The following is a 26752-nucleotide window of genomic DNA, read 5'->3' on the forward strand; positions in this document are numbered from 1 at the left end:
TACAGTATTTTTTTAACAAGGAGAGTGTCTGGTGAGAGGACAGCATACAAGTTGACAAAAAGAAAATTGGTTTCATAAATATACCCATAAGGAATTTTTCTGTTTTAATGCTTTTAAGATTTCCACATGCACTAGAGAGACATGGTATTTTCAACAAATGTGTACAAAGATATTCAATGTTAAGGCGTGTGTGTGGATCACCTCTCCTAAAGTGTTGCAGGTGTTCTATCGGGGAAAACACTGCACATTCTTTGCAATTCCCACCGCCACAATGTTCTCTTAACTGAGCAGCCGTGCAATTATTAGGTGGATTTGTATCTCATCATCAGTGATGCTTGTTCCTTGAGGAACTGTAGATAAGTGGAAACTGGGAGGAAGCAAGCACACCAATATTTGGCATATATATATATATATATATATATACACACAATTTAAGACTTCTGATCAATTTTATTTACAAGCTCAAGATAATTGAATACATTTTGCCTTTGTGATGAGTATTTCAATCACAGAACCTATTGTATAAATATATATACACATTGCTGTTCATCAACAAGCATATTTTTAATGTAAAAGTACATTTATCCATTGATTAAAATGACAATCCAAATCAAACTGCAAATTGCAATCTCTAAAGACCCCACAGTACATAATTTAAGAGTGAATGGAAATTACAGCTACATGGCATGTGCCTATTCACTTAAACTTTACATTCAAAATGTTGAATGAACTGTGCTGTGAACAATTAATACAGTTAATAGTTTTACAATACTAAATGCTTTCAGTTCATAATGTTCTGAGGAATACACAAAGCTGTACTATGAGGTTTTACTGTAAAACATTTACCATGGACATGGGAGAATGACCCGTTGTTGATGACCCAGTAAAATAATTTAAATGATCTGTTTTTAATTACCGAAAATACAAGAGCCCATACAACGGCCCGGGCTTGTTAACAACACTTCAGTGTGGTTTGTCAAATTTACAATATTTTTTTTGGTCCCTTCACAGGGTTTTTCAAATCAACAAATAGTGATTTTACTTTACAATAGGAAGCTTTCCCATGATGTCACACACATCCGGTCTGTGGTGCTTGGCTGCAACAATACCAGTAGGTGCGAAAAAGGTAAAGGTAAAGCTTTCACAAATCCGCACAGCTGATCTCTTATTTGGCAAGATGCCCAGTCCATACATCCATGTTTTTTCCGAGCACTTCATTGAAGCTAAGCTTTTTCGGTTAGCAACGTTAGAAAACGCATGTTATATACTGAAGATAGAATACATGGGCCTTTCTCCAAATGTATTTACATTTTAGTTCAGTACACTTAGGAAGCACAGATTTATAAAGTATATACACATCTTAGGTTGGGTATTGGATCATTGCCGAGGTATTTTTTGTTTGTACGTCAGAATTATAGATTCTGCTGTCTCCCATCATGCTATCTAGCTTTGAAACCGTTTACGTATTTCTACATGTCTATCATTGTGAGGTGTCTTTAACACTGCACCCAATGTATCTCAACGTTTTAGGCCTCAGTACAAATAAGGAGGTTGAAAAATTGTAACATCGCTAATATGAATTGATTAGAGTTCCCGATACAGAAAAAAAAATGACAGTCGGTCTACTAGTCTTTCCCTTTGAAGCCTAGCTTATCCTACTTTTTCGACCTGCTACACGGCAGACAAACAAATGGTAAACTCAAACAGCTGTTTATGGTAAACGGAGAAGTAAAAATGAGAATAGTGTCGTCACTGACAGGTAACCCATGAACAGCTATACTAGCCTTGGAACAACATGTATGCTAATGCTAATATTTATTATTGCGCTCACTGCTACTAATTTAAAACTGACTACTGTTAGCATATAGCATTACACATGTGGAGTGTTTGTTTTGCTTCTCACCACATCTGGTAACAAATGCCCAGTTATTACATCAGTCTTGTCATTCCAACAGTGTCTTGAACCCAATTACCCCTCCAGTTGGCGGGAAAACCCTGAATAGACATGTATAGTATCTCATTTGTTCTTTTCCTCCTCTGGTACATACAATATTCCTTCTGTGCACCAAGTACAGTATGCAATTTATGATATACATAATGGAGGAATACCAATCCTATTTACTCATGACGGTCCTTTTCTAATGAGAGTAATGGGTTGTTTGGTTCCAGGCCGTATTCGATAAGTCATACCATGCTGATGGACTGACTGAGATTCATTGCTGGAAAAGGAGAAGATAATGATCATTAGTCTGCAATATCCATCAAAACGTGATCACGTAAGGAACACTGAAGGTCTTACCTGTTAATGTTGAGGTGTTTTTTCACTGCTTTGCCTCCCACCTCCTGATTATGGTGGTTTGGTGTTGGGTTGGTCCCAGTAGAAATACTCTTGGCTTGCGGCATGGTCTTTGGAATAACTGGGACATTGATGTTCTCAGAAAGTGGGACACCCCACTCTTCAGCGTCATAGTCTGTCTCTTTTGTGGTAATAATTTTGTGGTCCATCTCCAGCATCTTTTTTTGGAGGATGCTCACAAGTGTGGCCTGGCTTGGTGAAAGGGTTGCTGCCCGCTGTGTAGGATCTACCCTGGAGTTAGTCTGGAACTGTGTGTTTGTTTGGACACCGAAATTAGGAGTTGGGTTTTTAGAGGGTTTAGGTGCTGGTGCAGGTGGACTGTGAGCAGGTGGAAGAGAGTTTATATTTAGTTGTGGTGTCATTTCTAATGTTGGGATAGAAGGACGACTGGAGGGAGCTGAGGAAATATCATCAAAATCATCAAATTCTGGAGGTGGAGGTAGTAAAGGCAACCCGACATATCCCTTGTCTCCTCCAGAGTTAACATTTGAATCTTTCCTCCTCAAACGTCGGTTGCTCATATCTGTAGATGAAGCTGATGTCGTCCAACTACGAGCTGGCTCGAAGGTTCCCCCACGACTCAATTCTGTGATAGATGCTGGTTGTGATTCCCAATACTGCCCAGGACTAACAGACGTTGGACTTACTTGGACTTTATCCTGATGCAAGAGAGAAGAGCTTGACAGGGATCTTGGCAAAGTAGTGAAAGGTTTGAGAATTGAATTATTCTTCTGAATGCTTCCTCGGCGCTGATCATTCTTTGTGGTCTCATTTTCATGAGACAGGAAGCCCTTGTACTTCTCTCTTTCCTTAGCCGCCATTAGAAGAGAAAGTGGGGAAGCTGCAGGAGCCTCTTGACCTGCACTGCTTTCACCATTCTTTAGGTTTTGTAATTTATGATCTGATAAAATACCTAATTTCCCAGCTGGTTTTGGACCAAGTTTACCTTGTATATCCTCAGAAGTCAGTAACTTTCTGTTCCCTGTCTGAAGCGTTTTTGGTATTTGGTATGGCACTCTGAGTGGTTTGACAGTTTCATTCTGTGCTGACACTGTCTGTCTACTAGTCCTTGTGGTTACATCAGGCATGAGTGACCAAGAGGGTGGACTACTTTGTATATCCTCTTTGTGATCCAGAACATCTTTGGGTGGTTCATGTAGAGATGTCTGTGTGTAAGGTGCACTTTGTAAATTGTCTTTTTGATGCCGGGGATCTTTGCGAATTGGCTTGGTTGGTGTCTCCCTGGCGACATTCCCATTCACTGCAACCAACATTGGCACTGGCTTAACAGACCCAGTATCCTCCAGGAGTAACATGTGCTTGGGTCTTGTGTCTTGTTCTTCATAGCCACTGAGCACTGAGGCATTGGATACATGGTTTAGCTTTGCTGTGTTTTGAGGATTGAACGTTGACTGTGTGGGAACATGCACAGGAGGAGGCGGAGGAGGAATCTGCGGTGGGGAGTTGAGGTTGCCCATAGATGAGAGTCTAATGGGTTTTGGAGGAGGAGTCTTTAAGGTGTTCTGCTGCCCTTTGGTAGGAGGAAGTGGTGGGGGGAAAGTTGGGTGTTTGGGAACTTTAGCAGGGGACGGTTTTGAAATGGGAGTGGAAGATGCAGAGCTACTGGAACCTGTGGATGGAGGTTTTGGAGGGGCCAATAGTGGGGGTTTTATGATACGTCGATTTTTCTCTTCAATGAGAGGTGGTTTTGGGGGAGGTTTGGGAGGGGGCTGATGGCCAGTCATCTCTAAATTGCTTAGGTAACCCAAGAAGTCAGGTGGAGGGAGAACAAAGGTCTCTGGAGGTGGGGGAGGGGCCGAGGAGGGAGGAGGAGGAACCAATATGTCTTCCTCCACTAAGCCATAGGGTAACTGATCTCCGTAGACTATGAAAGGAAAGATGAATAATCGTCATGTTTTCATTAAGTACATAGAGTAGCAATTTAAAACTTATCATCATCAAGGGTCTGCCCAGTTGATATATTTTGTGTCACACTAAGTAGTATTTATTTATGTTTGGAATTCACTTGGCTTGCCTAAATTCTGACAGTGCTTTATACTATTCAGCTGCAAAGAAATGGACTAAAAAGAATAAGCATGAAAACTAATACTGTAGTGTTTCCACTTCTTTAAGATTAGTTGATTAGAAGAAGCCAGTGTCTTCTAATCTAGAAAGTTCCGGAACACTGCAAACCAATGTTTTTTGTAAATTACGGAAGATTTATTGTTTGAGAAGCAAATAAGTGGAAAGAAATTCACTTGGTTCCAAGAACACTCCCATTCAGTAAACAAACTCGCTATCAGGTTGGTGTTACATTAAGAAAGGCTAATAAGGAACAGACTAAAGACTGCAGCCTCTATAATCATAATCTGAATCATAGTGTTGTATCAGTAAATCTAAGCAAAGTGGTCACAAACACATCAGGAAATACAAAATCCCATTATGTACAATGAAAAGTAGTAAAGCAAAAGGCGCTCACCTGCACCATTGACCTTTGGACCATTGATAGTGGGGAGGACTGGGACCCTGGGTGTTGGAACAGCAAACCCTTGAAAACTCTCAGATGTCTATGTTGGGGGAAGCAAATATTGGACAAACTATGACAAGATTGCACTTGTTAACAACTACCCATATAAGATATTTACATCCTGTTTTTTAGTTAATGAAAAGTATTAAAATCTTCACTTTTAGGTGAAAACAATTATATCAGGGCCGCTTGAAAAAGATTAGCATGTCCAGAGCTTGTGAGATGACTGCATATTTCAACTCTTCCATTGTTGTGATATTGACAAAGTAATAGATGGCAGCCCACGGTTTTGTGAGACATTTACAGTATTTAGATTTGAAAAATTATTTGAAACAAATAACATTCAATAGAACACAACCTTCTGCCAAGGATAAAAAAAATCCTATGCATCCTTTGTTCCATCGTCTACACTGCTTATTCACGTTTGGGTTGCAGTTGTGCTGGAGTCTATCCCAGAAAGGCGGGGTACACCCTCGACTGATCCGCAGCCAATCACAGGGAACAGAGTACATACAATAAACCATTTACAGACACATGAAAGGACAATTTAGTCTTCCATTAACCTAACATCCATTTTTGGTATGTGGTAGGGAACTGGCGTACCCAGAACAAACCCTCATAAGCAAGGGGAGAAGATCCAAACTCTAGATTATCTAAAATAGGATAGGAAGACGGGAGCCTGGATACCAACACTGGAACATTGTGTTACAGTGAAAGTTTGCAGACACCACGCATGCTTCACTGCCATGCTACGCACAGTGAATCAGAGGGGAAAGAGGCTCCACCTTCTATTGCTCACATTGTCTTGTGTTGAAAGAACAACTGGCACGTTATCACTTAGAAACCCGAGTGTTTGTGTCTAACTGGTAAAGTTTTACTGGTCTGATCACATCTTAGATGCTAGTAATCCCAAACAAAGACTCTGTGACTAAAATACAAACTCCACGGTGATTTAACTTCTAACCCTAACCCCAAAAAAGAAGGGCAGGGGAAAGGGGGGGGGGGCAGTTCATAGAAGGGTATCAGTGATGGCAAAAAGACAAGTTATGCTTAAGTCAAACAGAAAATGGAACTTATTGAAACATAGCAATAGCGAGCGACAACCGCAGTGAACAATCTTCTGTCATGGCGTGACAGTTACGAATATTAGAATGTTACATAAAATGCGACCTGTATAGTTCAAATATGGAATATTTTATTGTCTTTGTTGGAGAAATGTGTTCCGAAATTTGAACAAAAAAAAAAAAAGAGCCATAAATAGATTGTGTTTGACCTTTAGGGTTCCACTGCATGAGGAAACAATTTGTTGACGTATCACTCAATTAATCAATCATTTGTCAGTGCACCCTTTGGAGGAAACAAGACACGTCACAATAGATCAAAGCCATCATTGATTTAAAAAAAAAAAAGACATGAAGACCACAGATACTCGGGCGTGTTGTTAAGCAAGATAAAGCCTTACAGTTCATTTTCACTTGTTCTCGCCACTGTGCAATATCTTCCTATCCACGTGCTGCTGGGTGCGCCACTTTCAACATGCCATAGACACAAACACACAACACTCCCACGCACTGAGGTGTGTAACCCAGAGCGTTGAGAACTGTACAATGAGGTATTTGGTTCTGAGCAACCATATAGACAGCTCATGCCCTAATGCAAATGTACAGGTCTATTTAAAACAAATTAGACGTGATTGTGATGAGGAAGGGGAATGTTAGCTATTTTATCCTTGTTTTGTTTGTGCTTTTAAAAAAATACATTCAAAACAAAAACAAACAAAAAAAACAGACTTTTAGGTAATAAAAATAGTGGCGCAAGTGATCAATTCTGGGTAGTGCATGCAATTGCCACAACATGTATGTACCGGTAAATTCAAGTAAAGTACACAATAGCAATGCTTTTTTTGTGAGCTTCAGCCGAGGGAATCCTGTGAAACCAGAAGGACAATCCAGCGATTTGATTTAATAACACAGTGACTACTTTTAAACTTTGCGCTTTGCAGTTTTACCCCTTCAGCCTGTTCCAGATTGTAGATATGCTATATAAGGTCCCTTTTTTTTTTTTTTTCAGTGACAGTGTAATTAGCAGCTAATACTCGGCCTTTAGTACCAAGACAAGACAAGCTGTAGGATTTTGTAAAGTTAGATAATAAGTAACCCCAAGAAACAGTTCTGAGTGTACACTGGGTGAGTGTGTGTTTGTGTGACTTCAGATACAAAATATTTATGCTCTACAATTGGTTTAAAAAAAAAAAAAAAAAATCAAAATATTGATACTTTAATACCAGGGTAAACCATAGCTTGGAAGAGAATTGCACAAAGGCATTTATGATGAAGCAGGTGCAGTTGCTTGGGCAAGACAAACACCTGTGTCACTATCCAGGTACAGAGTTAGGAAATAAGTACATGTTTAAAAAATAGCTGCATAAATTCATTTTGGACTAATATGTATAGCACTGAAATAATCTGAGAGGCAAGAAAGACTACATTTATTTGACAGCTATGGTGAACTTAAAAAAATATATACTAGAAAAAGCTGGATAACAAATAATATTTAAATATACATCTAATTTGCATTTACCATTCAATGAATATTTCAAAATGTAGCTATTGACAAACTTGTTCAATTATTGTGGCACTTATTTAATTAATGATATTTTACTGCTCAGTATTATAAAACAGCGAGTGTCTGACTGCACCGTCACTATACACTTGAACTTTAAATAAAAGCAATACAGTATTTACTACTGTATTTCTTGATTTTCTTTTATGAAGCTATGATTTGAAACGTGTACACCACTATTATTATTTATTTTTTTTAGACTTACCAGACACATTAGATGTATTTATTTACACAAAAGTATCAGATTAGAGAGAAAATCAATGTGATTCAACATCACCATTGCAATTAAAGGCATCTGTGCAGGTCATTCTGTGACTTCCACCTGATTTATGAATTCCAAAATGCGGAAAAGCAAGTAATATACGTAAAGAAACAATCAGCATAGTATGCACACGTTAGCTTGAGTGACAAACTCACAGTGTAATGCTTGACAGTGGGCCTGGCACGCACACTGGCGGTACCAGACTCTGGAGAGGTTGGAGAGTTCAGCACTAGCTCTGCATTATCTGGACAAGAAGAGAAAAGGAGTAAGACAAGCACTATTCGACATGTTGAGGTGGCACGATTCATTTTAAAAAGTTCATTATTGTCGTGGTAGTTTGCAGTTTAGGCCTGCACTAAATCGTGGCGGTCTGATGAATGAGAAATCAATTCCACAGAATCCACAAAATTAAAAAAAAATAAAAAAACACAGCCAGCCCTCCCAGTTAACATGGGTATATGACTTCTATTTCTGTCAATGGGAGTGAAGGTTTTATTCAACAATTATGTTCATGCCTACTTAAAATGCATCTAGAGTTAATGAAGATAGAACATTGCTATCATTTTGACCTTATCATGGATTACACTTTTATACCTATTATTTCCTATGGAAATCCTAAATGAGATTTTGCCTTGCTTCTGAGAGCAGATTGTGTTTTATGTATTTTCTCTAGGGTGTAAACCAATGTTTCCGAGAAATTCTTATAAGGATGTGTTGTTGGAGAGAGAGGATGGCACAAAAAAAGAATCATATTAAACTAGGGTGGAGCTCGCCATGTAAAAAAAAAAAAAAATCATGTTGCTCAACCGGGAGGGAGTAATAAAAATAGTTGTGACGGGAGAAGATAAGTCATCTCGCCGTTCTGACGTTCTTTGGTTGTTTTTTCAGTTGTGCTTGTTTAACAAGAAAGTGACAAGAAGTGAAGAGACGAGATGTCCCGCATAAGCACTTAGCCGAAATGTTGTGTCAAATCATTGACCTAACGCTTTTCTCATGAGACCTGGGGAAAGACGAGAGCCAAAGCGGCCAAAGACAATGTTGTTTTAAGACCTGCAAAAATACCGGAGTGTCTCTTTAATGTCTGGAGGTGAGAAAATATCATCATCCAACAGCCTGAATTAACCTGGGAATCACCACAATGTTACAAACAGTCCAGATAATTGTCACGACTATCCTGATTTCAATTAGACAAATATTCTAACTGATCCGTCGGTTTTCTACGATGATAACCGAGGATCATCACGGAAGCCACAAGCAACAAGGCAAATGATCATTAAACTCATATGTAGACGAGTGAACGCCTTATTCTGTGATTATCTGTTTTCCAATAATGCCAAAATGGACTGACTGAATTATTTCCCGTTTGGTTAGCTATAACAATATAGTCAATTATTAAGAAACTAATGTTCTATGTCACCATAGCCACATTAGTGTGCATATGACACATTTGTTATTTAAACAAGACAAGGATGGGTTACTCAAAGTTCATCTTTAGAATCTCTCTAAGGTGTTGTGTATTTTTATTCCTTACCAAGTCGTGTAATTATTCAGATTTTCTTTTTTTTTTTAGGCATTGACTGGCATTAGGTATGCGTCTCACCAAATAAAATGCAGTTAAGGCAAATATTCTGCCTGTACAAATATGACGAATAATTTTCCAAGGGATTATATATTAGAAACACTGCTTGGTATAATTAGTAGTAGTTCTAAAGCCTGACAAATACAACAACATGTAATCCATCCATCCATCCATCCATTTTCTGTACCGCTTACCTAACGCATGCCTGTGACCTCACTAAGGTCACAGGCATGCTGGGGCCTATCGCAGCAATCTTTGGGCGAGAGGCAGGGTACAACCTGAACTGGGTACAGCAGGGTACAACCTGAACTGGTTGCCAGTCCATTGCAGGGCACATCGAAACAACCGTTCGCACTCACATTCACACCTATGGGCAATTTAGAGTCTTCAAATCAACCTATCACACATGTTTTTGGGATGTGGAAGGAAATTGAAGTACCTGGAGAAAACCCACGCAGGCAAGGGGAGACCTTGCAAACTCCACACAGGCCAACCTGGGATTTGAACCCCGGGATTTAAAACTGTGAGGCAGATGTGCCTCACAAAAAAGACAAAAATAGAAAGGTAACGTCAACCCAGGATCTGAAGTAACACAACTCAAGGATCATTTCGTAGGTACACATTCAGGAGAAGTAAGATATTCTCGATCCATTGCCTGATTTGATAACAGTTTGAAGATCCATTCAGCTCATTGGCTAAAACCATTGGTAGTCATAAAGAAACATACAAGGTGTCATTTTTTTCCCCAGTTTTTAAAGCAGTGATTTTAGCATTTTGGTTTTGATTTGTTTTTTGTTACTTTGTTAGCAAAATTCTGTGGGCAAGTTGTTTTCGTGCATAAAACTCAAGCCACCGCCAAGACAATTCCTTGGTTGGGTATTCATCTATGATTAGTGAATTACGTATAATGGACAAAAATAAGATCACTAACCCATTTTTTTTATAAGACCACACACACACACAATTATCTGTACAGTGTACGCTTTGTTACCTGTTAAGACTCTGTAATGTTTGGAATTTATACGTAATAGGCAGATTCTTATAAGAGACAGAAGGTTAAGGTGCATGAATGTCTTCATAGCCGAGGGTAGTCGTACAGTCCGAGGGTCACACATCCTTCTGGGTAAAGAATTGACGTACTTTTTTTTTTTTTTTTTTTTTTAACTCCGATACACCTGCTATGCTCGCAGTGTACTCACCCATTTCGCCCATTTTGATGCTGGTGTCGAAGAGAGACCGATCCTTCCGACCCAAAAAGGCCAGGGCTCCCCTCCTCATCTTTAGAAGTGGTGTTAGTGCGTGCGAATGGAGGATCACAAGTTACACATTTTGATAAGATGCTCGGGAATACCGCGTCGCGACAACGAGCGCCCACTCAAGAGAAGTGACACAGACTTTAGGGAAAGTCGTGGAAAGAAACGGCCTTAACTCCGCCTCCACTGCTCAAGTTACACTTCCAACAGGTGAGGCCCCAACCTGCTTTCCTCTTTCCGCAGACATTCCGGCATGAATCTCAATCGTTGATTACACACTTCCCGTTTTTTAATTGTGTTGAAGTAGGTTAATTCCTCTGCTTTGTCGGACTCAATGCAAGCAAGCCAAATATTTTAGCTAAGTGGCGGAGGCAGACGACGCCACTTGTTTTCAAACCACCTGGTAACTTTTCTTTTGAGGTCGACCACCGCGAGGAAACTATGTAGATGATTCCTCTGTGTGGTACTGCTTCGTCTCAAACTGAGGTAAAACTCCCAAAAATCATCAACTGTAACGGGAGTACGAACTACAAACACGTCACTTCATAATCATATATAGAGCAGGTGTTGAGCGGGTTGGAAGAATACTGTAATACGTCAGCATGTCCACCATATTGGGTGTGGAAGATCTATCCAGACATGACACACCATACACAGTGGCTGAAATAAGTATTTGACACGTAACCATTTTTCTCCAGGCATATTTCCAAATTTGTTAGAGATTAAAATTCCTCCAGATGTTTGGGACCCACGTATTCCATACATACAAAGAAAGTAGACAGCCAAGATTATCCTGACAATCAATACACAGCAATCCAGTCCCTTGCAAATGCAGATTTACAGTGCCTTGTGAAAGTATTCGGCCCCCTTGAATTTTTTTTTTTGTAAAGAATCAACAACAAGTGGGACGCAATCATGAAGAGGAATGAAATTTATTTGATATTTTCAACTTTTTTAACAAATAAAAACCTGAAAAGTGCAATATTATTTTGCCCCCTTGCATTAATACCTTGTAGCGCTACCTTTTGCTGCAATTACAGCAGCAAGTTGCTTAGGGTATGTCTCTATCAGTTTAGCAATCAAGAGACTGAAATTCTTGCCCATTGTTCCTTGCAAACCAGCTCGAGATCAGTGAGGTTGGATGGAGGGCATTTGTGAACAACAGTCTTCAGCTCAGCCCACAGAGTCTTGATTGGATTCAAGTCTGGCCTTTGACTTGGCCATTCTAACTTCTGAATACGTTTATTTGTGAACCATTCCATTGTAGAATTAGCTTCATGTTTTGGACCATTGTCCTGATGGAAGATAAATATCCATCCCAGTCTCACGTCTTTTGCAGACTCCAACAGGTTTTCTTCCAGAATGGTCCTGTATTTGGCTCCATTCATCTTCCAATCAATTTTAATCATCTTCATTGTCCCTGGTGAAGGAAAGCAGGCTCAAACCATGAGGCTGCCACCGCCATGCTTGACAGTGGGGATGGTGTGCTCAGGGGAGCTGAGTTGCTTTTCCGCCAAACATACCATTTTGCATTGTGGCCAAAAAGTTCGATTTTGGTTTCATCTGACCAGAGCACCTTCTTCCACATGTTTGGTGGCTTCCAGGTGGCTTGTGGCAAACTTTAAGAGACTTTTTATGGATCTTTGAGAAATGGCTTTTTTCTTGCCATTCTTCCATAAAGGCCAGATTTGTGCAGTGTACGACTGATTGTCGTCCTATGGACAGAGTCTCCCACCTCATTCGGAGACCTCTGCAGTTCATCCAGTGATCATGGGTCTCTTGGCTGCATCTCTGGTCAGTCTTCTCATTGTTCAAGGTGAAAGTTTAGAGTGATGACCGATCTTGGTAGATTTGCAGTGGCCTGATACTCCTTCCATTTCAGTATGATTGTTTGCACCGTGCTCCTTGAGATGTTTAAAGCTTGGGAAATCTTTTTTGTATCCAAATCCGGTTTTAAACTTCTCCACAACAGTATCTTGAACCTGCCTGGTGTGTTCCTTGGTCTTCATGATGCTCTCTGCACTTTAAACAGAACCCTGAGACTATCACAGAACATGTGCATTTTACAGAGACTTCTCTCACTGAACTTCTGGGTAACTCTGCTACACTGAAAGTAAAGGGGCCAAATAATATTGCACGCCCAACTTTTCAGTTTTTCATGTTAAAAAAATATAAAATATCCAATAAATTTCGTTCCACTTCACGATTGTGTCCCTCCCACTTGTTGCTGATTCTTGACAAAAAATGTCATCTTTATGTTTGAAGCCTGAACTATGGCAAAAGGTTGAAAAGTTCAAGGGGGCCGAATACTTTAACAAGACACTGTATATCAGATGGTTTAGTCCTACTTGTTGGGCTACAAAAAGATTGCCTTGCCTGTGTGCAGTTTGCATGTTCTCCCCATGCCTGCGTGGGTTTTCTCCACACTCTGGTTTCCTCCCACATCCAAAAGCATGCATTAATCAAAGGCTTTAAATTGCCTGTAGGTGTTAATGTGATTGCGAATGGTTCTGTGCCCTGTGACTGGCTGGCAACTGATTCAGGGTGTACCCCACCTCCTGCCCGAAGACAGCTGAGTTATGCTCCAGGACTTCCTCGTCACTTGTAAGGAGCGGCTCAGAAAATGGACGGATTTCACATGATTTAAAAAGAATTCTCATTTGTTCTACTGTCTTTGTAAGTATGGATTACTTGGGTTGTTATCAATTTCGGGTGAAAATTTTATTTCAATATCACCTTGGGAAATGTTTAATGAGGAAAAATGTTGACGCGTTACTTATTTCATCCGCTGTCTGTATATACTGAGAAAAGTACATTAAAGTCACACGAATAAAAAAATACCACATAAAAAACTGTAGTTAAAGAATAGAAATTATCACCACAAAGATGGGTAATGAACTAACTGCTTACATATACTGTTGTGGAAAATAAGCACATGACACGGTGGCTGTGAGAGTGAGGAATCATTTCGTTTACTCAAAGCACAGTTCACAAGTGACACACAAAAGTCATTGTTCAATTTTACTTATGAAAGGTAATCCCATGAGGTCTGGCCTTGAGTATAAAACAGTTGGGAGATCTCCAAACAGAAAATGAAGAAAGCATTTTGACTGATTCTGTCACCTTTTCCACATCTGACATAGTGGCTACGTCAACATACAATTCAGTGCTCGAGGCACATTCCATGTTTACATGTCTTTGGGCAAAACAACCAAACCAAAGAATACGCTCGCCATTACCCAGAGACATCCAGAGCAAGAGCTGTCTAAAAGAAAAATTAGGCCAATTTGTAGTAATGCTAACTATAATACTGTACTATGTTATACCATAATAATGTAAATTCAAAATGAGCACAGCAAAAACAGCAGCAGTAGACTGAGCAAGGAAATTCCTACTTTAGAATGTCAAAATACTGGTGCCCAATTCAGGGTGAAGTCCGCCTTTCGCCCGAAGTTCGGGGCTCCAGCACTCCCGCGACTCATGCGGCTTGGAAAATGGAAAAATACAGCACTAGAAATAGCCGCTTATTAAAAAGAACAGAAACTAAAATGAACAAATGAGAATGGGATTTACCTACCACTATATTGAGTTATATTAGATATTGCAAAGGTTGAGTTCCATTTTATAGCAAGCTGTTAATTTACAAAGTGCCCCGTAGCCAAATGGAGAGCGTTCTTGCTTACCTTAACTAACTTTGATGATGTCAGGTCCCTCTCATCAACGTGTCACTGTCTATGTCATCTTTGCAATAGAGCTTGTAAATGTGCAATGACTTCATCTCTCTTATGACAAGCCAATAATATCATTTTGATGTAATAATTTTAAACCTGTTTTAAACTACCGGTTATAGCCCGTCAACAGTCACCTTCTGTCATTTAATGTCATAAAGCTGAAAGTCACTATTCTCCACACACTTTGGTTTATTTTATTTTTTTTATTATTTTGACAAATCAACAGAACATGGTACTGATAAAGTCAAAAGAAAGTTGTATTTTGAGTACATTACGCGAACATGTTGAATCACGACATTTTGACAACCTGAAAAGGATCCAGCTATCCATTTTCCATACTACTTCCTCAATCGGGATGCTTTCCATTTTGCCTGCAAAGACACCAGTTAGGAGCCACCCAAAGCATGAGAGGATAATTCAAAATCTTCAATTTTTAAATCAGGATTGAAGGATGTCCTGGATAAACAGGCAACTGTTAAGCAATGAGCATTTCAGGGATCTGGAAAATAAAGAGACCATGTTGCTTGAGCAAAAAAGACGCGTGAAGGAGGAGCTGGCTCATCTGGAGTCTGATATGAAGGAACCAGAGAAAAATGACCTGAGGGCCCAAACATTGGGTCGTCTTCAATATTCAGGTTTCATGAGGCAGACAGCAAATGAAGACTTGGCGTTGCTTGATCTCCGACACACAGAAGATATTCTCAGTGAGCAGAATAAGATCTTCAATTTTAACATGGTACAGTATGAATCTCACACTGAGAAGATGGAACCAGAGAAAGCTAAGTTTGAGATGTCTATGCTTGAATGTCGTTGTATGGAGATGGAAACACAACATGAAAGCAAAAGGACACAGATGGATCATATGAAAACTCAACTTGCAAAGGTAGAGGAAGAAAATAGATACTTACGATTGCAAGTTGAAGAGAAGGTGAAACTTAGTTGGCTAAATGGTCTTGCCACTCAGGAGTGGGCTTCTCTTGGATCTCAAAATGTAGATTTGGAGATAAATAAACGAGACTTGGCAACACAAGTCAGAGCTCCTCCCGATAACGATTTGGAAGAGCAGAATAAGGCCCTCAATGATCAGATTGTAAACCTAAAATCACAAGTTAAAAATCATAAGGATGTTGAAGACACACTGATCAAACAGAATGTGTCCCTTAAAAATGAGGTGGCTGAGCTTCAATCGCAGCGTTTGAAGATGGAAACTGACAATGGAGACACGAGGACACAAATTGTTGTACTTCCAGACAAGCAGAACCAACTCGAGGATCAAATTAAGTCCCTCAGTGTTGACCTATCTCAGCTTCAATCACATGCTGCAATGATGGAGAGGGAGAATGGTGAGTTAAAGGCACAACTTAGAGTTCATCAAGAAAATGAGAAAACTCAGATTCAGTCAACAGGTTTGGAGATGAAAAGCCCAGAAGATGATGGAATGAAAGAAGTGGAGAAAGGAGACTTAAGGGCTCAAGTTAAAGTGCTTCAAGAAAACAAGAACCAACTATGTGATGAAATAAAGTCCCTCACTGACAAATTAGCGTTGCTTCAGCCTCAGAATGTACAGATGGAAACACATAATTCTGAATTAAGGGCAAAAGTTAAAGCTCTTGAAGAAAACAAGAACTGTCTCGATGATGACATTAGATCCCTGAATGATGGGTTATCTCGGGCTCAATCTCAGAGTGCAAAGATGGAAACACAGAACTGTGAATTGAAAGGACAAGTTAAATCCCTTCAAGAAAACAAGAACCAGCTGCAGGATGAAGTTAAGTCCCTTAATGATCAGGTGGCTTCGCTTCAGTCTCAGAGAGCAAAGATGGAGACACAGAACAGTGACTTAAAGACACAAGTTAAAGCACTACAAGAAAATGAGGATGTTTTAATTAGGCAGAACGAGTCACTCAATGATGAGGTGTCTCGACTTGATAGCTGCAATGTAAGGACAGATAAACAAAATGAAAACCTGCGGACACGAGTAAAGACTCTGAAAGAAAATGAGGACATCTTAAGTGAGAAGACAGAAAAACTCATGGCTGAATTGTCCAGCTTTGAATATAAGAGGGAAAATGATCAAACTGAGATTTACCGTCTGAGAACTGAACGGCAGACGCTTAGGTGTCAACTACAAGATCAAGATGAACTATTCAGAAGGATAGATGATGCTGAATCTCTCATGGAGACAGAGAGGGCAGAGAAGCAAAGGTTGAGCCACAAACTGGGTGAGCTTGAGGAAGAGGGTAACTTTGTAAAAAAACAAAATGATGTTGTTAGAGTTGAGTTAGAGAAATATAAATGTATTCAGGAGGAGCAGAGTGAGCAGATTGCTCAGATGAAGGCGGCGTTAAAAGAGCATAAACTCCAACTTGAGGAGGCTCAGTTTTTACTCTATAGTAAAGATGATGAGTTAGGAAAGCAAAACAGGAAAATTGTTTATCAAAATGAAGTTACGGAGGAACTTAACTCTCTTGTGAGCAGTTTTAAACAACAAATACATGATCTTCAAAGCCAGCTGGAACACAGGCAGATGGATGAAATATTAACCGCAAATAACATTTGTGGAAGCCTAGCGGAGACACCACCTGAGGATGAGTCAAACGGTGAAACCCAATTGGGATTTAAAATAGAATGAAAGATGCGAGGTTGCAAATGAAAGACCGTCGTGAAAAAAATCGCTTGATTGAGCCAAAACGGCTAATAAAGCATACCTTCGCTCTGTGTGACTCTCCAAGTCTGAAGATGGAAACAGAAAATGAAGAATTGAGGGCACAAATCAGAGCGCTTCAAGAAAATGCAGTTAGACTCAATGAGCTGAACAGACACCTTAATGAACAGCTGACTCATCTTGATTCTTGCGGTGCAAGGAATGGAGATTTGGGCTTACAAATTGAAGAGCTTCGAGAAAAAGATGACACTGTGACCAATCACAGCCACCTGCTCAGTGAAAAGCTAGCTGTTTTTGAAATCAAGCGTTTGAAGATGGAAACAGAAAATGAAGCCCTGAGGAGACAAGTTGCAGCATTTCAAGAAAATGAAATCAAATTGTCTGAGCTGAACAGGCACCTCGGTGAAAAGCTGGCCGATCTTGAAACTTGGAGTTTGAAGATGGAGACAGACAATGGAGATTTAAGAGTGCAAGTTGAGGATCTTAAAGAAAATGAGAAACTTATAAAGCAGAGGACGGAGGCCCTCATGGCTGATTTGGATCAGAGGGACAAGTACAAAACTGAAAATAACCATCTGAGGACAGAAATTCAGACAGTCAGATCACAATTGCATGATCAAAGTGACCTAAGGAGAAGGATAGATCATGCTGAAACACAAATGGAGAAGGACTTGGCAGAGAATGAAAAGTTGAGTAACAAATTGCGGGAGCTTGAAGAAAAGGACAACTCTCTAAAAAAACAGCATGAAATTGTTCGAGCGGAGATGGAAGCACATAAATCTGTTCGAGATCAACAAAAACAAAAGATTGCGCAGTTGGAGGCTGCATTAAAAGACAATAAACTCCAGGTTGAGGAGGCAAGTTCTCTTCTCGAGAGCAAAGACGATGAGCTGGAAAAGCTAAGTGAAGTCACAGAGCAGATGAAGACTCTCATTACAAATTTAAAACAAAAAAATTGCCATCTTCAAGGGCTACTAGAACGCAGTCAAATTGCAATTAAGGAGGAAGCTTTTGACAAATATCTCCTAGACACATGTGCAGTGGAACTGGACAAGGTTCACCTGAATTCTGCAGCTAGCAGACTTCACAATCAGACCAGAACTATTTGGCATTGGCATTTTAAAGCTTTTCTAAATGATTCAAGGACAATATGTTTCGTTGCAGGACTCATTGTCGGTGTGTTCCTTCCTCTAGCTTTGTTTTTATTCATCTACATTTTCACTGATTTTGACATACCAGACATATTTGTTGACAGATGCTAGAGTTTTGTATTGCAATAGTTCCTTGTCTTTGGAAAGTACTTTTTGGGTCATATATGACTTATTTCATAAACGTTAAGGGTCACTAGGTTTTAGGTTAAAGTGATGACATGACTTTTTAGTTTGTTTATTGACTAGTGTCTTGTCAGTGTATTTTTTTCCATGAACCTGACAAGAATGTCTACACTCTTATGCAGAGCCATTTTTTTAGTCCATCTTAAAATTGTTACTTACCAAAATGCATTAAATAAGAAAACTTGCTTTGTCTGAAACAGCCGTTTTGAAATCATGTTTTTCGTCAAACAATTTGACAATGTTGATGAAGTTGGGATGTTTTCAAGATCATAAAATAGAAATTAGAGCCTTATTTATTGATTTGGTTAGTTCCCCTTCAAGTATGCTTTGATATGATTGAAATGTTCTAGAACTGGATTAGATGTGGGGTAATGGTAACACTGAAATATTTTAATTCAATAAGCAGAATGGTATCCAGACAGTATACCTTCCGCTTTAATGACACAATACCTCAAAGTCCTTTAATCCTTGAGCTGCAGCAATATTCCTTTATATGATATCCTCTGTTAGATCATAAAGGTGCAAAGGACCATCCTGTGCATGATTGTTAAATTGCAGATGTGTGTTTGATTATCTTAATGATCCACTCTAACACGTGACATCAATCTGGTAACACTTATTGAAGAGGATGAAGCGGTCATACAACAGCTCCAATTTCCCAAAAGGCTGAGTTCAGGACATATGACGGCTATCCATAAAAAAGCAAGAATCACAAAAGGACTCTTATGGAACATGATGAGGAAAAAAAATAATCCACACTGAGTGAGTGAAAGACTCCTTGATGGCAAGATGGCTCATCCGGAATATCAGGATGTCAAGATGGAAATAGAGAAAAAAGACTTGAGGGCCCAATTTAAGCATATTCACGAAAACATCACACCAACCGAGGAGAATTTACACAACAAAGAATGGACTCAACATATTTCTCAGACTATCACAGCGCAGACAGAAAATGCAGATCTGACATCAGAACTCAACAGTCAGACCAAGGTAACTCTAAATAAGCAGAATGAGCTCTTCAGCCGTAAGATAACACGGTTTAAAATTTGTGGTGTGACTATGCAGACTGAAAATGAAAACTTCAGCAAGCAAGTTGAAGTCCTAGAAGAAAACAAGGCCTCATTTACACAACAAAAGATGCTCCTCTGTGAAAAGCTGGCACGTCTTGAGTGCCGGAGTGTCAAAATGGAGACTCATTTGAGAATGCAAATAAAATTTCTTCAAGAAAATGAAGATGCTCTGATTAAACAAAATGAGGCCCTCAATAATGAGGTGGTTGAGCTTGAAAGGTGGGGTGGAATGATAGAGAAGCAAAATGAAAACCTTAAGGCCCAGGTTAAGGTTCTGAAAGAAAATGAGAATATCATAAATGAGATGCTTGAGACCGTAATGGCAAATTTGACCCATGTTGAAACTCAAAGAAGAAAAGATCAAGCTGACATGTACTGTATAAGAACTAAACTGCAGACAGTAAGGTGTCAATTGCAAGGCCAAAATGAACTATTAAGCAGGGTAGATCATGGTGAATTTCACCTGCAGCAGGCATATGCCGAAAATGAACATTTAAGCAACAAACTGCGTGAACTTGAGGACGAGTATAACTATTTGAAAAAACAGAATAATGCAATTCGAGAAGAGCTTGCAGAACATACATCTGTCCGTGACCAACAGTCAGAACACACCGCCCAGCTCGAGGCCGCAGTAAAAGACCAACAATATGTCATCTACAGTAAGGATGTGTTGTTAGCAGAGCAAAAGAGGGAAATAACTTGTCAAAATGAAGCGATAGAAGAGCTAAACTCTCTCGTTAGCAGTTTGAAACAAACAATACACGATCTTCGGAGCCAGTTGGAAGTCAACCAAATGGAAAAAAAATTCCTTGAGGAGACAGCACACAAGACGAAGATTGTCAGTGGAAATCAGTTGGATTTAAAGACTGAGAGGGAGGACGTGATGGTGGAAATGAAAGCGCCTCTTCAGAACCAGCACTCCTTGTTTGAGCAGAAAAGGGTTTTAAAGGATACCTTGACTCTCTCTGACTCCCCAAGTCTAAAAATGGGAACAGAGAATGAAGAACTGAGGACACAAATGAAGGAACTTCAAGAAAACCAGGTCAGAATGACTGGGATGAACAGTGATCTTCAGGAAAATCTCTCTCATCTTGAATCTGGAAGTGCAAAAATGGAGACAGAAAATGAACATTTAAAGGCACAAGCGGAATGTCATAAAGAAAATGAGAACATTTGTGATGAGAAGACAGAGACCATCCTTTCTGATTTCTGCCAATTTAAATCTCATATTGAGAAGGATGATATTGGAGTCCCTCAATCGAAAATGGACACAGAGACATTTTTGTTTCACTTGCAAGATCAGGGTGATCTGAAGGAAGGCTTGGATAATGTGCAAACTGAAGTGGAAGCAGCAGAGCAGGAAAATTCGGGGAACAGCAATGAAAAGGATAACATTCTGAAAATCAATCAGCTAGTTAGTGCAGAACTAGGAGACCACAAATCTGTTGATCACCAGCCCGAAAATAATACACACATGAAAACTGGATTCCACAAGCATAAGGTTCAAATGGAAGAATCTGGAATTCTGTTGCTCTATATTAAAGATGACTTGTTACCAATGAAAAGCAAAGAAATACATCATGGCGACAAATATGGCGATGGCCCTCTATTTATCACTTTGGGACAATCAATTCGTAACTTTCAACGAAAGTTAAAACGCATGGAAGAAATATTAACTGCAGATGACCGTTAGCAGCAAGACCCCGTAGACAGCCTGGGGACAAGCATTTCGCTCTGGTCATCCTGGACCACAGATTGCAAGGATTTACCAAAAGAACTTGTGGATGCTGCCAACTGTTTCCTGGTGTTTCGCGCCTATTGAGACTGTTTTAATCCTTTGTTCTAACAATAAGCAATGATTCATACATGGCTAAACTTTCTTGAAACCCATTTACTTTCTTCCATTTAAATATGACATCTTTTTTCCAATAAATATCTGAAAATGTATTGCGATTCAAGTATTTGGATTAGTTGTTTTTTTTTTTACCCCAGATTTTGGAACTCAATGCACATATAATGCGCACCGGATTCAATGACTCACTGTAGATTTTTGAGAAAATTAAAGGCTTTTAAGTGCACTATACAGTGCGGAAAATGTGGCAAATTGTTTAGTCACAGATAACACACTGTCAGCACTGTCATGTAGCCCAGTTTTTCAGTGTGCTGTTTCTGCTGTATGGGGGTAACGGCAAAGATGATTACAGTAGTCCAAATAGTTCTAAAGAGGATCAGAGTGAGCAGACCACCGGCATAACAGTGGCGAAAATGACACCTAACTTGAAGTACACATAGTAAAATAGGTTAATACACAAGTTTACTGATCATACAGCTGTATACTTTTTGAGCGACATCTTGAGAACTATTTTGTACTGTACTTACGGAGGGTAGCTTATCAAAGCCTTTGTATATTGTTTTTTTTAAGTTTCGAGTTCCAATTTAAAATAAATCTGTGGAATAAATTTAGAAACTCATTATAATAGAATATTTTGAATATTTATACTAGCAGTGTAAACTTGGCCACCAGTTTTCAATCACACCTTAAAACGTGAAAACAACCAAGACTGGTTCATCCAGTTCCTCAGTAGGAAGTCATTATGCCACCTGAAATGTGAAAAGATATATTGACATTACTGTATTTGTTTCTCACGCACGGAGTCGTGTTCATCTCTGTCCAGTGCATCATCAAATTCCAACTGATCCAAATTATACCTCATATATATATATCAGCGGTTAGAGCATTGGTTTGGTAAACCAGGGGTTGTGAGTTCGTATCTCACTAGGGGCCTCTACACCCCAAGTTGCGTCAGGAAGGGCATCCGGTGTAACTGTGCCAAACAAATATGAGCGTTCATCTGAGATGACAACACTGTGGCGACCCCTAACAGGACAAGCCAAAAGAAACAGTCCGTATGCTACTATTGTGTTAAGAGAACAAAAAGTAGTACTTTTGTGAGCACCAACTTGCTTGGGTTAAGTTTTTCCCCATAGAGTTGATTTTACTCAAGTGTTTTCAAGGATTTTAACAAGGATTTGGGAAACACCGACTGCGGAGGATCTACAAACTTGAGTCATCTGTGGTATAGAAAATTCATGACGCAGGGCTCAACCTCTTTCTTTCTATGAGTTCAAGAAGCCTGAGGAACTTCACAGAGATTCAAATTCCTATGTCAAGGCTGTGTTTACGACCTTTCAATAACGTGACGTTAATTAGGTGTGATTATGAGTGCAAATGCTTGTTTTTGATTGGCTGGCAACAATTTCAGGGTGTACCCGCCTCCTGCCCCACTGTAGCTGGAATAGGCTCCAGCAGTCCCGTGACCCTCGTGAGGATAAGTGGGATGTTGCTTGCAGTATGCTTTAGTCACTGTTATCATAGTAAGTGAAGTGTTTTGACTTAGATATATTTTTTTGTTGGTAACATTCATATTAGACTTCTGCACATACTTGCATGAGGTCTTTAGTCCTCACGTTCATTAGTCTGCATACAGTTCCAGTTTGTTTGACATATAACAGGGTTCGCACGCGGCCCTAAAAGTCCCTAAAAACCCCTCAATTTTCGAAGGTGCATTTAGGGGCTCCTAAAAGTCCTTAAAAATCCGCGAAAACTGGTCAAGCCCCTAAAAAGGCCTTAAATTAAAAAAAATGAAAGGGAGGACCTCTACCGCCAAAATTCTCGCCCAAAAAAAAATGTATCTTTTATTTAAAAAAAAAATAGCGATCCGTCTGGCGTCCAAAACAGCCGGAAATCGTCAACGGAAGTCACCGTGTTGACAACTAGTCGCCATCTTGTCAATATTCCATTGTTTGTTTCCGTGAGTAGGCATTTCACTTTGTCTTCGTGACGACGTAGCGCAGTTCTTTCATCGATTCAATTGTATCACGGGGAAGTGCATTTTTCAAAAAGCTTGGGTTGAAAGTAAGGAGTTTGGGAGCTGGGTTGGTTGATATCCAAAAGATCGGCACATGTTTTACTGCCATCTGTGCAACCAGAGTTACCAGCTTGAAAAGATGGGCGTCAAAGTGGCGGAAAAACAGGAGACACGCTGATTTGGCGAAGACTCTCTCATTTTCCGTTGGTATGAATCTGTTTCTTAAATATCAAGATAGTGAAGCATCAACTTCAGGCAGTGGTACTCGCAGTGCATGCGCACCTACACTTGTCCAGCCATCGACTTCAACCAGCCAGAAGTCAGGCTTTATGAACGTAGTTCAATCCACGAAGATGGACTCGTTAAAGGCAGAGATCGTGTGGACTTTAAAAGTGATCTGCAGCCATTACAGTTACAAATCTTTTGAAAATAATTCCAAAGTGTTTGCAGTCATGTTCCCAGACACTGACATTGCTAAAAACTACCACTGTGAGGAAAGGAAGACTTCGTACCTGGCTACATTTGGCATCGCTGCCCACTTTTCATCTCTACTGCCGCAAAGCCAAAAAAAGCCAGAATAGAGACTGACATATCTACGCTTGTTGAGAAGGCTGACAGGAGAAAAGAGGAATCTGAGGTTTATCACCGAGGCCAATGCACTCAGAGGCAGAGCAAAGGACAAGAGAGCCATTTTGGCACCTCTGCAGCAACAAATAGAGGAGACACTGGGTAGGCTCAAGGAGCTAGAGTAGGGGTGCTGAGACAGACAACTGTCATGATCCTGCCGCTCCAGCACGAGCTGTGCGGGTGTCCGCGCAGGTGCGCTGATTGGGAGGTGCACACCTGCGTCTCATGCAGCCTGATTATGCTGTGGATTTATATGACCGCGATGACAACTGGCCGGGGCCAGTTTGTTGATCTTCATGTCCCGTTCGTGTGCTCCGGTATCCCTGATTGAACCTGTGTGTACCGACCTTCGTCCGTTCTCCGACCAACTTTGTAAGCCTGACTCCTTCGTTACTTCTGCCTGCTTTGATTGTTCTCCTGTGTACCGACTCCTGCCTGCCCACTCACCTGCTCTGTTCGCCCGACGTCCCAACTACCGCTGCTGCACCGGACAGCCTGCTCGATCCCCGACCTCTGCATATAATAAACGTGTCTCCTTGAACTACCTTGCATCTTCCGAGTCCTGCATTTGGGTCCTACTCTCGTTCCAATGGGACGTGACAGAACGAACTGGCCACAACAGGACCCAGCAGGAAAGACCCGGCGTCGCCGGGACCGACGCAAGGTAGACCGTCTGCCGGAGGACCAAGCCTGTCCAATCCGGGTAGGCTCCCTGACGTCCTCCGCTTCCGCGTCTTATGCTCCGCCAGCGAGGTATGAATACGTCCCGAACACGACCCGTCCGGCTCCTCATATTCTTCTGGACTCTGACTTTTCGGAATATGAGAAGGACCGTGATTTGTATGACCGGCTGGCTGAGTGCGACTCCGATGACTTTGATTTTGAATCTCTTTGCCCGGCTTTTCATCCCAGTCAGTTTGCTCCACCTCCCCGCGTTCCCAGCATCCGAACGTCTTCGCCCGGTGGATACAAATACACCAATCCGTTTGAGGGAACCCGCTTAGCCATCTACCAGGGACCTCCGCGTGACGGCCAGAGGAGACGCCCCGGCCGGGCGCTCCCCGGTGCCTCTCGCTGCGCGGCAACTAAGACATCGTCCTCCCACTCCTCACCGGCAACGGCGAAACCGGCAGACCCGCAGCTGGTGGCCAAGTTTCCGGCCCAGAGGGAGGAGGAGCCGCCAAATCGCGATGCATTCTACCGTGAAATGCGGGTGGAGATAGAGCGGCAGAGCGCCGAATTGGCGGCTCTCACGTCCCAGGTCCGACATGGATTGGCGAACCAGCCGAGCTATGCTAACGTCGCAACGGCGATGGACTCGCTGCTGACACAGGTTCACGTGGCTGTTGGAACTGACCCGCTCCTGAGACACGCCCACGTGTCAGTTTTGACTGACTCTCTGCCTACTCTCGTTCACGTTGGTGCGGAAACAGACCCGCCCCCTCGCCAAGCGCACGCCGCAGTGGGTACGGACTCGCCACCTCGCCAAGTGCACGTCGCAGTGGGAACGGACTCGCCACCTCGCCAAGTGCACGTCGCAGTGGGAACGGACTCGCCACCTCGTCAAGTGCACGTCGCAGTGGGTACGGACTTGCCACCTCGCCAAGCGCACGTACCTGTGGAAACTGACCCGCCTCCTTGCCATTCCCACGTCGAGGTTTTGGCTGTTCCGAGCAGAGTTCACGCGACAGTTGGAACTCACCCACTCCCGAGACACGACCACGTGTCACTTTCGACTGACTCTGCCGACTCTCGTTCACGTTGCCTTGGAAACGGATTCGCCACCGCAACACGCCCACGTTGCTGTTTCAACGGATGGACTGCAAGCTCACGTGGCAGTGGGGACCGACCCGATGCCGCCTCACGTTGCTGTCCAGGAGGTGGCGACCGGCCCGCAGTCACTCCCCGTTCCTGCTCTGTTGGCGACGGGCACGCCCATACGTTCCCGTCCAGGAGGTGGCGACGGTGACACTGACGCTGCCTTCTCACGTTCCTGTCCAGGAGGCGGTGACGGTTCCCCAGCCGCCTCACGTTCCCGCCCAGGAGGAGGTGGAGTTGGTGATGCTGCCTCCGCCTTCTCACGTTCCTGTCCAGGAGGAGGTGGTACTGGCGCTGCCTTCTCACGTTGCTGTCCAGGAGGTGGCGACAGTTCCCCAGCCGCCTCACGCTCCCGTCCAGGAGGTGGTGATGGTGTCACCGCCTTCTCACGTTGCTGTCCAGGAGGTGGCGATGGTGTCGCCGCCTTCTGACGTTGCTGTCCAGGAGGTGGCGATGGTGTCGCGGCCTTCTCACGTTGCTGTCCAGGAGGTGGCGATGGTGTCGCCGCCTTCTCACGTTCCTGTCCAGGAGGAGGTGGTACTGGCGCCGCCTTCTCACGTTGCTGTCCAGGAGGTGGCGACAGTTCCTCAGCCGCCTCACGCTCCCGTCCAGGAGGTGGCGATGGTGTCGCCGCCTTCTCACGTTGCTGTCCAGGAGGTGGCGATGGTGTCGCCGCCTTCTCACGTTCCTGTCCAGGAGGAGGTGGTACTGGCGCTGCCTTCTCACATTGCTGTCCAGGAGGTGGCGACAGTTCCTCAGCCGCCTCACGCTCCCGTCCAGGAGGTGGCGATGGTGTCGCCGCCTTCTCACGTTGCTGTCCAGGAGGTGGCGATGGTGTCGCCGCCTTCTGACGTTGCTGTCCAGGAGGTGGCGATGGTGTCGCCGCCTTCTCACGTTGCTGTCCAGGAGGTGGCGATGGTGTCGCCGCCTTCTTATGTTGAGGTCTAGGAGGAGCTGGGGAGTTCTGTGGAGCCACCCTGGAGCTGGAGAGACTTCGGGAAGGGGGTCATGGCTCTGGTCTATTTTCCTTTTCGCTCCA

The 26752-nt window shown here is 42.0% G+C and overlaps 3 protein-coding genes across 5 annotated transcripts; 2 read left to right on the plus strand and 1 right to left on the minus strand.

Moving 5' to 3' along the window:
* Positions 1-38: 38 nt before the first annotated feature.
* On the minus strand, positions 39-11139 carry LOC133507584 (uncharacterized protein C6orf132 homolog). 2 transcript variants are annotated; one of them, XM_061832791.1, is made up of 6 exons: positions 11000-11139; positions 10546-10624; positions 7923-8011; positions 4836-4923; positions 2300-4241; positions 39-2219 (listed from the first exon to the last, which is right to left on the minus strand). In XM_061832791.1, exons 2-6 carry the CDS (start codon positions 10622-10624, stop codon positions 2123-2125), a joined length of 2295 nt encoding a protein of 764 aa, XP_061688775.1. In that variant the 5' UTR covers positions 11000-11139; the 3' UTR covers positions 39-2122. The 2 variants fall into 2 exon arrangements, with proteins under 2 accessions (XP_061688775.1, XP_061688774.1); XM_061832790.1 differs by having other exon boundaries at positions 10546-11125.
* On the plus strand, positions 10672-26060 carry LOC133507586 (uncharacterized). 2 transcript variants are annotated; one of them, XM_061832794.1, is made up of 3 exons: positions 10724-10809; positions 13086-13203; positions 22663-26060. In XM_061832794.1, the coding sequence occupies exon 3, from the start codon at positions 24485-24487 to the stop codon at positions 25862-25864; it is 1380 nt and encodes a 459-aa protein (XP_061688778.1). In that variant the 5' UTR covers positions 10724-10809; positions 13086-13203; positions 22663-24484; the 3' UTR covers positions 25865-26060. The 2 variants fall into 2 exon arrangements, with proteins under 2 accessions (XP_061688777.1, XP_061688778.1); XM_061832793.1 differs by lacking the exon at positions 13086-13203 and having other exon boundaries at positions 10672-10809.
* Positions 18826-21346, plus strand: LOC133507585 (putative leucine-rich repeat-containing protein DDB_G0290503). Its single transcript, XM_061832792.1, has 2 exons — positions 18826-19319; positions 19395-21346. The coding sequence occupies exons 1-2, from the start codon at positions 19119-19121 to the stop codon at positions 21090-21092; spliced, it is 1899 nt and encodes a 632-aa protein (XP_061688776.1). The 5' UTR covers positions 18826-19118; the 3' UTR covers positions 21093-21346.
* Positions 26061-26752: the final 692 nt, after the last annotated feature.

Source organism: Syngnathoides biaculeatus, chromosome 10 (genome assembly GCF_019802595.1).
Source record: "Syngnathoides biaculeatus isolate LvHL_M chromosome 10, ASM1980259v1, whole genome shotgun sequence".
In the NCBI taxonomy this organism is placed as follows: domain Eukaryota; kingdom Metazoa; phylum Chordata; class Actinopteri; order Syngnathiformes; family Syngnathidae; genus Syngnathoides; species Syngnathoides biaculeatus.

What these genes read in the sequence shown, in the direction of transcription:
- LOC133507585 (XM_061832792.1), top strand. Translation starts at nt 19,119, where the DNA reads ATGGCTCATCCGGAATATCAGGATGTCAAGATGGAAATAGAGAAAAAA. An exon ending in AACTCAACAGTCAGACCAAG is followed by an intron (nt 19,320 to 19,394) that starts GTAACTCTAAAT and finishes GTGACTATGCAG; the next exon opens with ACTGAAAATGAAAACTTCAG.
- LOC133507586 (XM_061832793.1), top strand. Translation starts at nt 24,485, where the DNA reads ATGGGACGTGACAGAACGAACTGGCCACAACAGGACCCAGCAGGAAAG.
- LOC133507584 (XM_061832791.1), bottom strand. Translation starts at nt 10,624, where the DNA reads ATGAGGAGGGGAGCCCTGGCCTTTTTGGGTCGGAAGGATCGGTCTCTC. An exon ending in TCCAAAGGTCAATGGTGCAG is followed by an intron (nt 4,242 to 4,835) that starts GTGAGCGCCTTT and finishes TTCCTTTCATAG; the next exon opens with TCTACGGAGATCAGTTACCC. An exon ending in AAACACCTCAACATTAACAG is followed by an intron (nt 2,220 to 2,299) that starts GTAAGACCTTCA and finishes CTCCTTTTCCAG; the next exon opens with CAATGAATCTCAGTCAGTCC.